This window comes from Corapipo altera, unplaced genomic scaffold (genome assembly GCF_003945725.1).
Source record: "Corapipo altera isolate COAL_440 unplaced genomic scaffold, ASM394572v1 112, whole genome shotgun sequence".
NCBI classification, from domain to species: Eukaryota; Metazoa; Chordata; class Aves; order Passeriformes; family Pipridae; genus Corapipo; species Corapipo altera.
This window is the reverse complement of record NW_020884899.1, coordinates 9,166,500-9,180,999: the sequence shown is the minus strand read 5'-3', so window position 1 is coordinate 9,180,999 and position 14,500 is coordinate 9,166,500. Positions and strand designations below refer to the sequence as shown.

Genomic DNA, 14,500 nt, shown 5'->3' with positions numbered 1-14,500 from the left:
GCAGGGTTTCCCAAACATGTGCCATAAAAGTATACTTATGCCACATATTTTACAGACATATGGTTCTGTAAATGTTAAAAAATAATGTATGAATACTGTTGGGCTTGGTTTTTTTTAATATAAATTTCCCATCTGCAAAAACAGGTGCTTTAAGTTTACCCTGAGACCAACTGTGCAAACCTAAAGGGAGAAATTATAAGTAATGGTTTATGGAAACCTCTAAAATGTTTAAATATACTCTTTTGAAATTTCTGGTGGCAAATGCAAGATCTGATTGTTCTGTATCAGTGAAAGGTGGGGGATTTCACTTCTCTCATGATCTTAAAGGGTTTTTTAATATCAAACCCTATTGCCTACAAACTACTGGAGCTTAGAAACCTGTCACTAGTGAATGCAGTGTTGCCAGTTGTGTGCCTCGAACAGGTGTCATTTTTTGACAACCTTAATTTCATGGGAAGGAAGTATTTTTGAAGCTTTATATTGTTGTTATGTTTTTTTCTAATTGCTCGTTCTCTGAGAGCTGTTACCAGGAAAGTTGTAGAAGTTGTCGCAGCTTCCCATTTTAATGTTAGTGGTGGATAATAGTGATAAAATCATCTAAGGTATAAAACAAATGCAGTTTATTCAGCAGCTTCACAGTTTAATATATGTTTATGTCCAAAATACCTTATGCATATGTGTTTCATGCTTTAAAATGTGTCAGATTTGCCTTAGCTGTGGTGTCCAACACAAGTTGCCAAATGGTTGGGTTTTTTCCAGCTTTTGTGTTGCTAGCATCAGAAAAGCATGAAATTCATTTAAGTGGAACATGTCAGCCTAAGAGCCATGGGGCACTTCTCTGGAGGGTTTATTAGCTCAGGTACAGCTTTCCTGCACACAGATGTACTATTTCCTCTTCTGGGTCTGGCACATCGTTGACAGTGAAGCCATAGGTTAAACCCTCCCGTGCTTTAGGGATATGTAAGGAACACCCTCTGGTCCTAAGAAAAATCACACAGTTGGATCATCCACAGTAAATGTTTATAGCTGAGATAAAATGTTTTATTTTAAGCCATAAACCAGTTGCTAACTGCTTGGAAGAAAATCTTAGGAGGAGCTGTTTCCTAATGCAGTGTTTTTTTGAAAAGTCTATGTGGCATTTCTCAAGATTCTGCTTCCTGAATGAATGGATTCAGCACACATCAGGAAAGATGAAAAATCACTTTTGCAGAACAATCTCACTTTGATTTACAGACCCATGCACACTTTATTATGAAAAATAGAAATGGGAATGCACAGGCTGCCAATTTAAATCTACTGACTGTGTACTTCGTATTTTGTGAATGTAAATACTCAGCTGATATCTCATTGATTCTGAACCGCTGGTTGAAATTGAGCAGTTCTTTCTTTGTATTCCTTTTTTTCCCTACTGATCTTGCTCCTGTTTTAGTCTAGTGAAGGAAAGCCTGTCTCGGACATGTAAGCATAGCTCAGCCAGCCTTTTTTGATTCGTGTGAACAAGAATGCCAAGGCATTTTCCCAGTGTGCTCTGAGGAAAATGCTGATATTTGAATAATTCAAAAATGCCCAAAGCTCTCAAACTTCATTCTCAGCTATTGTTTTGCCCAATCTATTATGCATTGAAAGCCTAGAATTGTGATTGATGAACTGCCTGTAGCAGTGGAGGGGAGATTGTCTGTTCCGTGTGTAACCCATTGCATAAAATTAATCCCATGTAAAATGATGCTGACTTTACACAGGTTGTAGGGGAAGCATTGCAGATTTTTTTTAATGTAATTGCTGCATTAGACAGGCAACATTCAGCAGAGAGCAAGCGCTTCCATTCTCCAGGGCTTAACAAGTGTTGTATCTTGTACAAAAATCATAAATCCTGTGGTAGTTAGCGATGCTTAATGAAAACTGTATTACAGGTCACCCAGGTTTCAAGACTCAGTAGATTCTGCTGCTCCATGCCTGAATGGAAGTCACCCGACTCAGCACATTAAACAAGAATGCCCGAGTGATTATAAGGTTCTGTCTGAGGCTTCCACACATAGGAGGATTACGGAGGGGATGGAGCTGAGAGCCTCCGGTAGTCTGCATCCTGAACTAGACCTAATGAATAATAGCTTTACAAATTCACTTTCATCCTACTTGTTTAATAATGAACACAGCTCCTCCCTGAGTCCTTTGTCACTTGGCACCCCTCAGCACTCAGCTAGGCTACAAACAAGCAACCTGAAGAAGAGATGCATCTCTGTTGTGCCGTCTTCAGCCGAAGGAATCGATATTACCGCGATCATCCGCACATCGCAGACGTCACTGGTCACCTGTGTGAATGGGCTGCGAACTAATGCAGCTGGCATTTCCTCTCATCCTGTGGAGATCAGTCATCACAGTGCTCAAAAATCCTCTCAGCCCCAATCTTGCTCTCAGCCTGGAAACCCTTGCAGTATTCCCTCCCCTCCAGCATGTCTTGTACCTCTTTCCGCTGACTGTGACAGAGGTGACTGTGAGCAGATACAAATGCAGCAAGTGGAGGAGAATGGAAGCCTCAGCCTTATGATGAATGGTACTGGCATTGCTCACCAGAACACCTCGCACAGCACCCAGAAGGTGAGTTTCTTAAAACAAGAACCAGCTGACGATTATTCCTCCAGTGCTGATCTTTTTCGCCATCACCAGGGGCTGCCTCCCCCTTACCACCTCCACCAGCAGCTAAGCCAGACCCAAGGGACTCTGCCTCACTTAAACGCCTCCATGTCTCCGAAGTCCCTGCAGCCCAGTGATGGGGATGAACAGGACCTGAGCAGTGGCAAACAGGTCTGTCAGTGGATTGACTGCAGTGCCACTTATGACCAACAAGACGAACTGGTCAGACACATAGAAAAGACTCACATTGACCAGCGGAAAGGAGAGGACTTCACTTGCTTCTGGGCAGGCTGTGTCCGCCGCTATAAACCCTTCAATGCTCGTTACAAACTGCTGATTCATATGAGGGTTCATTCTGGAGAAAAACCAAACAAGTGCATGGTAAGTCTGGATTATATTTGTTTGAATAGAAACATAACTGCTCTGCTCTCATTCTTGCTCTCTCTTCGATTTTATTCCAATATAATTGTTGTGCTTTCCTGTAACTTAGTCTGCAGCAGGCTAAAGGGGAATTGGAGAAAACCTTAATCTAGAAGGAAATGATTGAGTAAGAAATACTGTAGTTCTTGGAAAAAGGATTCGGTTTCCTTATATGAGAGCTTAAAGTTTAATACAGTGCTTTGTTTTTTTAATATTCATTAAAGCACTAATAAAGTGATGATCAAAGCACGCAGCCGTCATTTAACGTAAAACAAAGTCACTGAGCCTCGGGTGACATTTTTAATCAAGAAACATAAAACACATCTAATGAAATTCTTTTCATTCCTTCAGCTGAACAATAACCCATAGAGTTGTGAGTGCAAAAGTTTCAAATGGTAGTTTAGAAAAAAAAAAGAAACTTGTTAAAGGATTTTAAACAGCTAAAAAAATAAAAAGAATATGTTTAATTGCGTTTTCAAAGGTTGTTAAGGGCTTTTTTAATTTGCAAAACAGAGCTTTAAAAATAAGTAAAAACCATTGTTCTCTTCTGATCAAGAAGATGTAAACAACAGCAGCGTTCCAAAAAGAGGATCTTGGGAATAACACCATCTCTGCATCTGCCCACCATGATGACAATATGGCCAAACTAAAATAAAAGTTAATGACTTCCATTAAGCTTTCCACATGTTTGAAACAACAATGATATAAGACCCTGACTGAAGCAGATGAAGCAAAACAAGTTTGACATAAGCTTCCAAATTGGGCCATGAAATTTGGAAAGTCTTATTTGTAACACCCACATGCGTGTGGGTGTTATACACACACACACACATACACACACACACAAATAAGTACAGACAAAGGGAACGATTATGGCAGCAGGTTGTGGTTCCTGATAGGCAGAATTTTCGGCTATATGTCTATTTTATTGTTTCGATCAGAGCATGATAGAATGGAAAATGCATGTAAGAAAGTTAGATCATGACAGACTTTTCCATGGCAAGCTGTAGCTTTCTATGGAGGAATAGGAAAGAATGTTTATAGAAAAAGCTTACTTTTTTTTCGTTTGTTCAAGAAAAAAGCTTGCAGGCCTGCGACAGTTATGGGAGGGAGAAGGAAGAAAACAACAGTATTGTTTTGCAGAGAAAACTTTTCTCTGTACATGATCGTCCTGATTATCTCTTTTATTTCCATTGGATAAATGAAAAACATTATCTTAATGTCTGCACTGTTGAGTGGGTGCTCCTAAAATAATACTGGCAACAGTGCAGATACTTAGAGAATACCTTCAAATTGTCCAAGATAAAACAGAAACACTCTAATATTTCCCTGTTTCTTTTTCCTTTGAGAGGAAGAATCAACTTGTTTGTTTCCAGAAGTAGCTCACTCACATTTTGTAAATGCAGAAATGAATTTAACTTCCCACGCATTAGCTTTTATTAAGTGATAAATCATCAAAGGATAATACAAGTTTCTTCTTTCTAAACAGAAAAGTATAGGTAAGTAAGATGTGAAAGCATACTTAGACCTTTTATTTTAGCCTACTTTGGGGTTTTTTTTTGATCTGGAGCAAGATCAGTCTTCTTCCTACTTTTATCTCACACTTTTAAGAAGAAATACTTAAAATGTGAAGTGCTGATTAGCTTTCCTATGATGCTGAAAGATTTAGTAGACTCTGTGGGTGAGGGAACCTTTCTCTTTTCCTGCAAAATGCGTATTTGACAGGTATTGTATAGCAGAATTCTAATGTTACATTCCCATTCCTACAGAAGACTCAGTAAATCAGAGACATTAAATCATGTAATATCTTAGCAAATGCTAAAAATTCTTACTTTCCATCATTTTCGTCTGCATTAAAGTACCAGCTTTTGATAACATTTCAAGGTTTAACATTGTGAATAAGTTGGAAAAACCTTTGCATCTGATGTTGCAAACAGCCTTTATGGCATATGTATTTAGCCTTGGCATGTAAGTGTACAAAGATCTGTTTTATTGGAGCAGATACTGTAGTTGTTCCCATACATGGAATGGCCCAATCACAAGCAGGAGTTTTCCATTGGCCCAACTTGGAATTAACTCTCCTATTCCCAGAATAAGAGCCTTCCACTGTCAGCAGAGGTATGATGTGTTAAATGTTACAGTCGGGAATCCTGCGTGGAGTAAAGCGGATCCAACAGAGCACACGAAAAACGTGTCTTCTTTGCAAATTCAGTTTTCTACCCTGGAAAGACCTTGATCTAGCAGGGGCAAGATCCAGAGCTGCAGCACAGCTCCCTATAGTTATTAATATCAAGTGGGGATTATTTGCCCAACGAATTCCATTCCGCTTTAAACAAGGGTTGCTGTGCAGTGTTGCATTGTGCAGTGATGTCATGTCATTTTAAATGATGGCTTTTCTTTTGATGTGGCAATAATTGTGCTGTTATTCCTGCAAATTAAGAAGGAAATTCATTCTCTGTCTAAGAGGTCTGAGATTTTGTTTCGTTTTTGCTGTAGCTCTGTTAAAGTAACTTTACATCTCTTGGTGTTTGTAGTGGAGATTTTCTTTCGCTGTTCACAATTACCCATTGTACTTCCTTTTTAAGCCCTTGATTTTGTTCCTCTCTGTAAGATTACTGCCTGACTAGGTATTGAACTGCTCAGGAGAAGCTAACAGTGAGCAGCACCCCTCCCTCATACATAAAAGTACTTCTCCATGTAAAATTATTAATTTCTTATGACAGGCTTTGCTACTATGTGCTGTAATAGACAAAGGAATTTTGGAATTCAAGCTACTTGAGAACAGGAAATACATGAGACATTTTGATTGAAAAGTAAATGGTTCACTAAAACTGCAGTTAATCCTTTTATTATCTTTCCAACAGCAGTTTCCACAATACTTTCATGAGGTAAGCTTCCTTCAGTCCAACTGTAACACTCTCATCGTTGCAGCTGGTTTGAATTTAGCGAGCCTGCTTCTTTCTCTACTACAGACAGTCGACAGGCTAAACAGGGTCTGGTGCAGAGCACTACTGATGTTTTGGGTCCATATTCTGCTCACTGCGTTTCATTGCCAAAACCGGTACTATGAGTATTCTGTTTTCATATTCCGTTAAATATTCTAATTAAGCAGTGCCTTCTCGTCATTGTGTCCCTCAGTTTGGTTTTTCCTTGGGCTCTGCAAGTAGTCTAAAGGAAACTACCTAATCTCTTTGCAATATCCTGTTATGTTTCATACTTAACTCATGTTATTTTAGTTTTATTAAATTTGGGGTTCATCTGCATTATAATCAAAAATATATCCAACAAAAATAATGATGCAATGCCTTTAAGACTTTAACTTCTGAAGATTAATTTCATGCTTTTTTAGATTTGATGTCCCAGACAATTGGAATTTTGATTGTCTGAGACAGCAAAAATTAGCAAGCTTAAATGGTTTTTATTTAAAAAAAAAAAAGAAAAGAAAAAGTTTCTCATAGCTGCATCTTTTGCTGCCTTTCAGTTCTTCGAGTACTTTGGTGAGTAGAACCGTGCTGATCTCCAGATATTGCATCCTTGGTTTAAGCCGCTGCTTGCAAATGTAAATATAGAGCTGCTCATTTAGTTGTCTAGAGTTGTTTGATTTGGACAAATCTGTTCTTGGCTTATTAGTTTACCCTTTTGCACTCTTGTGGCTCCATAAAGAGTGGAAAATTATGTTCCCATCACTGCGTGTGTATGTGCTCAGGGGCCTCCACAGAGAGGATCAAGGTAGATGTATTTGTCTTTACGTAATTTCTACGTATGCAATTAGTCTTTATAGAAATCGGGAATCCTAATGTGTGTGATACCCATGAAAGGAGCTGGATAGGGATAATATCAATGCCTCTGCTTCATGTATTTCAAGGAAAATGTTCTAGACCTGTCTGTCACATTACATGCTTGTCTGGATGGGTAAGACTTCAAAGCAGAATTTTTTTTTTTCATGTATATATGCAAAATACTCAGTTTGGGAGGAGTCTCAATGGATTGATTTGGGTGCTGTATTGTGCACAGTGAAATTCAGCACCTGTGCTGTTTGTACTCAGTTCTTTTGAATCCCTAAGGGTGAGACACTATAGGTACTGCATTAAACATGGGAAAATTGAGACAGAGGAGATAAGTAACTTGCCTAAAGGCATCCTGAGGTAATTCCAGCATTCCAGTGCAGATCTTGTGTTCAAATCACTACATCACACAAACTAACCATTTGCAATTTACCTATGAAGCAGATTTTTGTACAGATTACACAAACGATAGTGCTGGGGCTGAACTCCCTGTTATTTTTACTGCACGATGCAGGTGGTTGGACATGTCATGGACATGTGCAAGCTTTCATCAGAAGGCTCAGCTGTATCCGTAACACTTCATGGGCAGCAACCTGGTTATTGGCAGTACAAGAGGAAGGGGCCTGTTGAACAGATTAGTATTATTGCTGCTGTTCCTAAGGAAACCAGCACGGAATCTCTGTTCTCAGTAGACAGTGAGTACGATGCTGTCTATGATCCACGGGGAGTGTGTGTCTGGCAATGCATGGTGAGAAATGAGATCTCTACGGGCTACAGCCACAGATGAATCTGAGGGACAACTCTGCATCTGTGAGGAAAATAGGTCTGCATGCACCAGCTTACACGCTTTTGAGTTACTTCACCTAAACAATGAGTTTCCATGCCTTAGTCGAGGGAATGTTCTTGATGTCTGGAAAGTATTTTCAGCTTTTGGAATGGAGAGTGTCATGCACTGATGCCAAAGGAGTGCTTTAAAAAAACAACAATAATATTAGGCTCACTTTCTTTCCTTTGAAGTCAATAGTAGGAAACATCCATTCTATCAAAGCTGCCTCACCAGAGATCTCTCTTTTTATTAGGTCTCTGATGGCATTTCCCGATACTGTCAAGGAACCGCAGCATTAAAAACACTCTGATTAGAGGAGTAGACAGCAGGTCAGTGGTTTTGTGGAAGTACAATGTTTGTTTGTTTACAAAGCCTACTGCAGATTCCAGGACAGTACAAATGGGTTTAAGCCTGCCCCAGCCCTGGAGGGCAGGCTGGCAGTGGGCTTTAGGCCTGGCTCCATGTCACCTCATGCCCAACCACCTGGCGAATTTGAACTCTTGTTTGTCCACAAAGAACTCCACACTGGCAGATCTTGCAGAGCAAAAGCAGAAGAAATTATTGGGCCCAGATTCTGTTGTGAGTGTGACTGTCCCACATTTCAGTGCATTAGGACAGATATGCAAATTAGAAGTACAGTGCAATGGTCCGACACAACCTTTGGAGGCTTGGGACCTGCCTTCTGGAGCTGAGCTGCAGAGGAGGGAGCTGCCAGGGTTTTTCCTGAGGGATTATCAACCTCCCAGTTCAGTCCTAGGATTGCTGACCCTTCAGCACATTTTGTGAGATGCATCTGCTTTATCAGGCTAATAGAAAAATGGTGTAGGATGCTGGCCCAGACGAAATTGTGCTCTGACCGAGCTGGGCTGGCTGCCTTTTTTGTTACTGTCCAGCAGTTTGATATGAATTAGGTGTGGCTGGCAGGCTTTCAGGTTTCTTTGTTTGCATAAATCTAAATAAATTAAAATCAAGTAAATTCCAGTTGTTGCTGCCAGCACCCAGAATGGTTTTCAAGTTCGGTTTTGTGCCTTAAAAATGTTATGCAGGACACTGAAGAGATCTGATAAATGGAATATGGTGGTCAGAGGTATAACTAGAAAATTCCATGGAGGGGGCTTTCAAATACATACTTTCTTTATCCTACAAGAACATTTAGTTCCACAAGATTTTATTTGATTTGACTTGATAAATTAATAAGTAATTTGGGACCTGGTTAAAGCATACTATTCCTGATGATTTCCTGATATATTTATACAGATCTGGTGACAGTGTGTAGGTATTGCTGTTCATTCAGTCTTTTAAATAAGAAAAAAAGTGAGATATTAACGATATTATCACCACAACATAGTGAGCACTCACCCTATGAAACTCCCTGCCATAAGATATAATGTAATTAATTGCCACTATTATGGTTGTCACAGTGTTGGATAATTTCCACTAACAATACGTGGTATCTACTGAAGGTAAAGTGATAGGACTAAGCAGGCAGTGGTTTAGGGAACAGATAGCTTTGTGACAAAAGGATGGATATTCATTTCCATGCTTTGTGTTAAAAATTCTACAAGGTATTCCACCATTTTTTTTCAAACCAGTAGTATCACAGTAGAGCTCTGAGAAGAAAACTGTTAGTGAATGGGGGTCACCTTCAATTTGGAAAACAGAATGATGGAAGGATGGTGAGCAGGACTGGATGATTTTATTACTGTTGGCATTTTCTAAACAGTGTACTACTTTCCATTTCAGAATGAAAAAGTGTTAAAAAGACACTTTTTTGGGTTGTTTAAAAGCTTTCCTCATTTGATTTATTCAGTGGTTTTATTTTGTTAGTGCAGTCCTCCAAACAATTATATTTCAGCTCATCCTAGGCTGATTTATCTTCTCTTCATTCTTCAGTGCTTTGATTTGGCTACTGAAATACATATTTTTTTACCACAATTTCAACTGTGACCTGATTTAAATACAAGGCAAATGATCCATTTTCCCACAAAGCCGCAGACATTTGTCAGAATCCTAAACATTGAGCTTTTGAAAAATACCTGGGAGTGGTCTGATTGACAGAGAACTTCATAAAGGGAGGGAACACTTCTGTATTAGAAATGGGGACTGTGCTGCTTGGCCCTGTTGTGGAACACAGAGGAGGCAGTTATACCAGAACTCCTCCAAGCCAAGCAAAGTCATTCATGTTCTTTGTCAAACAATATAGGCTGCAGTATGCCCAGCTTCAAAAAGTGAAATTTATTAGTTGTGACCTACGATGCCTGGCTGCCAGACAAAGTTCTAGGCATGTCTCCCAGGTCTTTTTTTGGAAAATTTCTTCTAGGCTCCTTTCCCTTCCCTTTGCCCAGTTTGCACACAAAAACAACATTTCGATACCATGTTTTTATCTTTATTCTCTTATCCCACAAAACTCAACAAGTTTCTTTCTCATTTTAAGACACTCAGAATTATTTTCAGGTCTGCTGTGGCCTGGCTCTGGATGAATCTCCACATGTAGATTTATTCAGACTTCAGTCTCAGCACAGACCTGTAAACCTCTCACGGGGCATCACCTTTTGAAGATATCTTGCAAACGGCCTCCTAACTCCCAATTTATTCCAGCTGCACCACAAGATCACTTTCTCAGCTGTGCAGATCAGTGGATTTTATCAAATAATCACATCTGAAGAGCAAGAAGGGAAAGGCTTTACGTCCTCAAAGTGCTGGGTTTGCAGTAACTGTTCTGGGTTTCTGTAGCTCACCATTTCCCGTGTAGCAAAAGTGTGACAAGGTTTCTTTCTCACTGAGCCTCCTGGCTGGGAGTGAATCATCCATTGGTTTCACGGTGTGAATCTGCACAGTAGTAAAGATCAAGTGATACACCCTCAACCAGTCAGATGCGTTCTCCACCTTAGTCATAAGTTTTACAGAGCAGGAAATACAATTGTGAACTGCCTGCTTCCTGTACGAATGTCTTAATACACCTCAGGAGTATCTCAAAGATGTATCCAGCAGTTGGGTCCTAAAACTATAATTCTACAGGGTCCAGCATCATTTTGGGAGGGTGGAGTGTCTCTGGAAACTCTGGGAAAGCAGGTTGTATTCAGTGATTTGAAGGCAGTCTGCAGTTATCTAATATCTAGGAGCAGTGAGAGAAGGTTTTTTCCCCCTGAAATTTCATTTTAAAAAATTTGCTTCTGAATATTGTTAATCCTGTCATTGGACTTGTTGATCCTTTTGGGTCCCTTCCAACTCAGAATATTCTGAGATTTAGAGGGTGGAAAATTTGTCAGTTCTAAAATTTTAAACAAAGTATTTGTGATAGTGTTCTTGAGGTTAAGTGCTCAGCTTTATTTTATTTCTTTGCATGTGTTCTGTGGGGATTATTAAAAATGGTATGGAATTGTTCAGAACTCTCAGTGATTTAGTCTCTCTGAACAGTGAGTAACCACAAGAAGGAAAAATAGTTTGTATCACCTGGCAGAAGGCTTGGTCAAATTAAAAAGCAGTAAAATTAAATATTGTTAAAAAAGTGTGCCAATGATATACTTATTAATGTTTCTTATTAGGCCCATACATTTTAATATTCTGTATTAGTGAAGCCTATGTCATTTAATAAAAATGTTAATCTGCATTTGTGGGCAGCACAGAGGCCATATAGTGTACTCTCAGGGGAGAAAAAGGAATTTAGTGCACATTAAAAACTTTATACAGTCTTTTATGCAGTTGGAGCTCAGTGTGATGCATTTGTTTGTTACTTTGGGGCAAACCAGCAGCAGTTGGCCTTTGACACAGGATGAGAAATGAAAAGCACAGCGTGTTTATCTTGGGCTGCACTGAGGGCCAGATTCTGAAACCTTCACTTGCTCATTCAGCGAGTGGGCCTAGTAGAAAAAATAACATGCTGTTTAAGCTAAATACATCATAATGTAACCTTCTGGCATCTGACAGCTGACATCGAGCAAGATTGTCAAAAGCAGGCCTGGTTTTGGGTAACTTTGTTTTGGAGGTGCCCTGATCTAATAGGGCGTCTCTGAAGTTGAAGTTCTCTTCCTCTCAAACCAGACAGTGTGGAACTGAGTTACTGAAACTTGGATCTCCTTTCCCTTACAAGTGCAATGAAACAAATTTCTCTGGAGAACAGTGAGGATGAATAATCACAGTAGGGTACCGAAGCCAATAACATAACACATCCATAATGCTATTTTGCATCTCTAATCGTTCCCTCTGCTGAGGATCTCAAAGCTCTTTCAAGCTTTTGCCTGCCTACAGCATTTCTTGTGTGATGAAAACTCTTGTGCCCAGGTCCTAGATAAAGTTGAACTAAGTCAAATTACACTGCTACTTTCTGTCCCTGTTTAAATTGGTGTAATTGTAAAGAATCCCTGAATTTTAACCAGGGAATGTGAGCCCAGAGTGGCTAAGCCAAAAAGCGCCAGAAGTCACACACTGAGTGCCTGGCAGAAAAGGCCAGAAAGAAAAGACTTCTTCCTTCCCAAAGTGTTTTCTCTTCCACCTATTTCAAAAAGCCAGTGCGAAGTTGTGCACCTTTGCTGACCAGAAAGTCTCCTCTACTTCAGAGCATTATTCACACGAGTAAGCGTGTGCAAAACAACTATTTTAGTCAGCTGTACTGTGGCTTTCAAAGAAAATGTTGCTGTTACAGAGAATTCAGTGCCCTGTATTCTGTCTCAAGGACACCTGTATTTTCTGTGTTTGGCTAAGTCAGAAGTGGCTTCATTTCAAATAGCTGTGCATTTACATCACAGACATTTGTCAGTGCCTGACTTTTCTATTTACATCCCTGGGCTGCTTGTGGAGTCAAGGAACAATAGGAGTTTTATTTCAAAGTCTGCTTTAGTTGTCTGTAGCAGTGTCTTCCCCGGATCTCCTTCTTTTATTGTTGTGTACAGATAACATATGTGTGAAGAGATCCTACACTCAGGTACAGTGTAGCTCCAGTGTTAAATAATTGATATTGATCTGTCTTTTGAAACTGCATCCAAGGCATTTGAAAGTGGGAAATGGAAAAAGCATGTTCTCATAATCCAGCTCAGTAAAGTTTGCACAACTGCTCTTTGTTTCATCATGCCTACAATAAATCTTTCATTTTTGCCAATTGAGAATGCCTACTAAATCTGCAAATGATTACTTCCCTGAATTGTGTTGGGATTCTTGCAATACATTTTTCTTACATGGGTAATGATAAAATAAGAGTCCATCAAAAATATTTTATTGCCTGGCAGAGAGCCTTTTATGAAATGGTTTTGATTCAAGGAGATTCTTCCAAGTGTTTTAGAACCATTGCTTACAACTTCCCTTTAACCCTTGAATGGAGGGCTGCCAGGCCCTGGGAATGTCAGGAGTAGTTCTGCAATGAGCTGGTGGAATGCAGAACCTGGATATCAGTTTAACCTGCAGCCCTCAGCCTCGGACTGAGCAAGTGCTGCTTCAGCCAGTGCTTGTAAAAGGGATTGTGTTACCACGAGATTAGAAAGCTGATGAATGTCAGACTGGTGGGAACCTTGTAAAACTAATCTGCTGTATCCATGTTGATATGATTTCACTCTGTTTCAGTGAGGGAGTGAGGAAGATGGAGTATTACAAAAAGGAAAACACAAGGTAAAGCTGGTAGGGCCATCTGAGTCACCAGTCCTAGCCTCCGTGATCCCAGGTATCATAGGGTAATCCCTTCAGGATACCCAGAGGCACAGAGCACCTTCATGTCTGCACCTTCTAGAAGGTGTGTCATCAACACTGCAAGTCAGGTCCTTTCAGTCATGTGAAACAAATCTTGCCCTTTTGCCCCCCGGTTTCAAAATGGGCACCACTACATTCGTCTGCCTTTGCACAGGAACTGCCCAACTCTAGGAATTGCTTTGCTTTCCCTTCCAAAGAGACACAGTCTCAGACCGGTTCCCTGTAGACCTCGAGCAAACTGTCTCCACATAAAACAAAGCCCAGGGGGCTTTTCCTGAAATGGCACGAGTCATGATGCCTGAAAACACATTCTAGAACTGCAGGGAGAAGGGATCTGGCAAGAGATCTACCTCGTGGTACTTCCTTGCACTCACAGAACAGCAGTAGACCTGACTCAGTGTGGGGTGCTCTCAACAAAACCACATCTGTTGCTTGACACGTTGCCCATTTGCCTCTGTGTAATAAAGTGTCTCCTCAGAAGAGACATGGGAGATCAGAAAAAAAGCAGATTATGTGAAAATATTTTAAAGTGTCACACTTATTCACAGACTTTTATCTTCCTGCATATCCTCAAACATAATGATATTTTTAATTGCCTGATTGTGGTGATCTCAGAGTTCATTGTTTACAGTGCTTTGGTCTAACTAAACATTTTTAGCTTATCCTTTGTCTTCAAGACCAGGAACCAGACATGCATCAGATGCACAGAGCACACCAGCTTAGTCAGTGTCTTTCAGCCAGGTAGATGCTAAATAGCATGTTTTACATATCAGACTGGCAAACCTTCTCTTGTTTAAACCTTAATTCTGGGCTGGAATGATATGCCAGAGTTATCTCAGATGATCACTGACCGTTTCTGTTCAGATTTTGAAAGGAGGCAATCACAAATACTTTCAGGTGTGAAGAGACTTTGCTGAATTTAGAGGGAGAGGTATTGGAGGTACACAGTGAAGATGACAGGAGAGGCCAGGGGAGGGTTTCTGTATCATCTCTCCTCACAGATGGATATTGAAAAGCAGCAAATTTAGGACTTTGTAGAAAGACTTTTTAACACTGAGCAAAGTTGAAGGGATCAGAGTGGAAGGAACCTTTGTGAAGCTTGGGTGTTCTTCCCCGGGGACTGTGATACTCCCAGCCTTCCTCAGTACCTCTCAGGCAACTT

At 40.1% G+C, this 14,500-nt stretch overlaps 1 protein-coding gene across 5 annotated transcripts in view; it reads left to right on the top strand.

Annotated features, from left to right (window-relative positions):
• GLIS1 (GLIS family zinc finger 1) overlaps window positions 1-14,500 on the top strand; it is a 193,415-nt gene that overhangs the window by 101,824 nt on the left and 77,091 nt on the right. For all 5 annotated transcript variants that reach the window (XM_027649004.1, XM_027649007.1, XM_027649003.1 and 2 more), the window contains one exon: window positions 1,911-3,012. In XM_027649004.1, coding sequence (XP_027504805.1) covers window positions 1,911-3,012 — 1,102 coding nt within the window. The remainder of the gene's footprint in view (window positions 1-1,910; window positions 3,013-14,500) is intronic.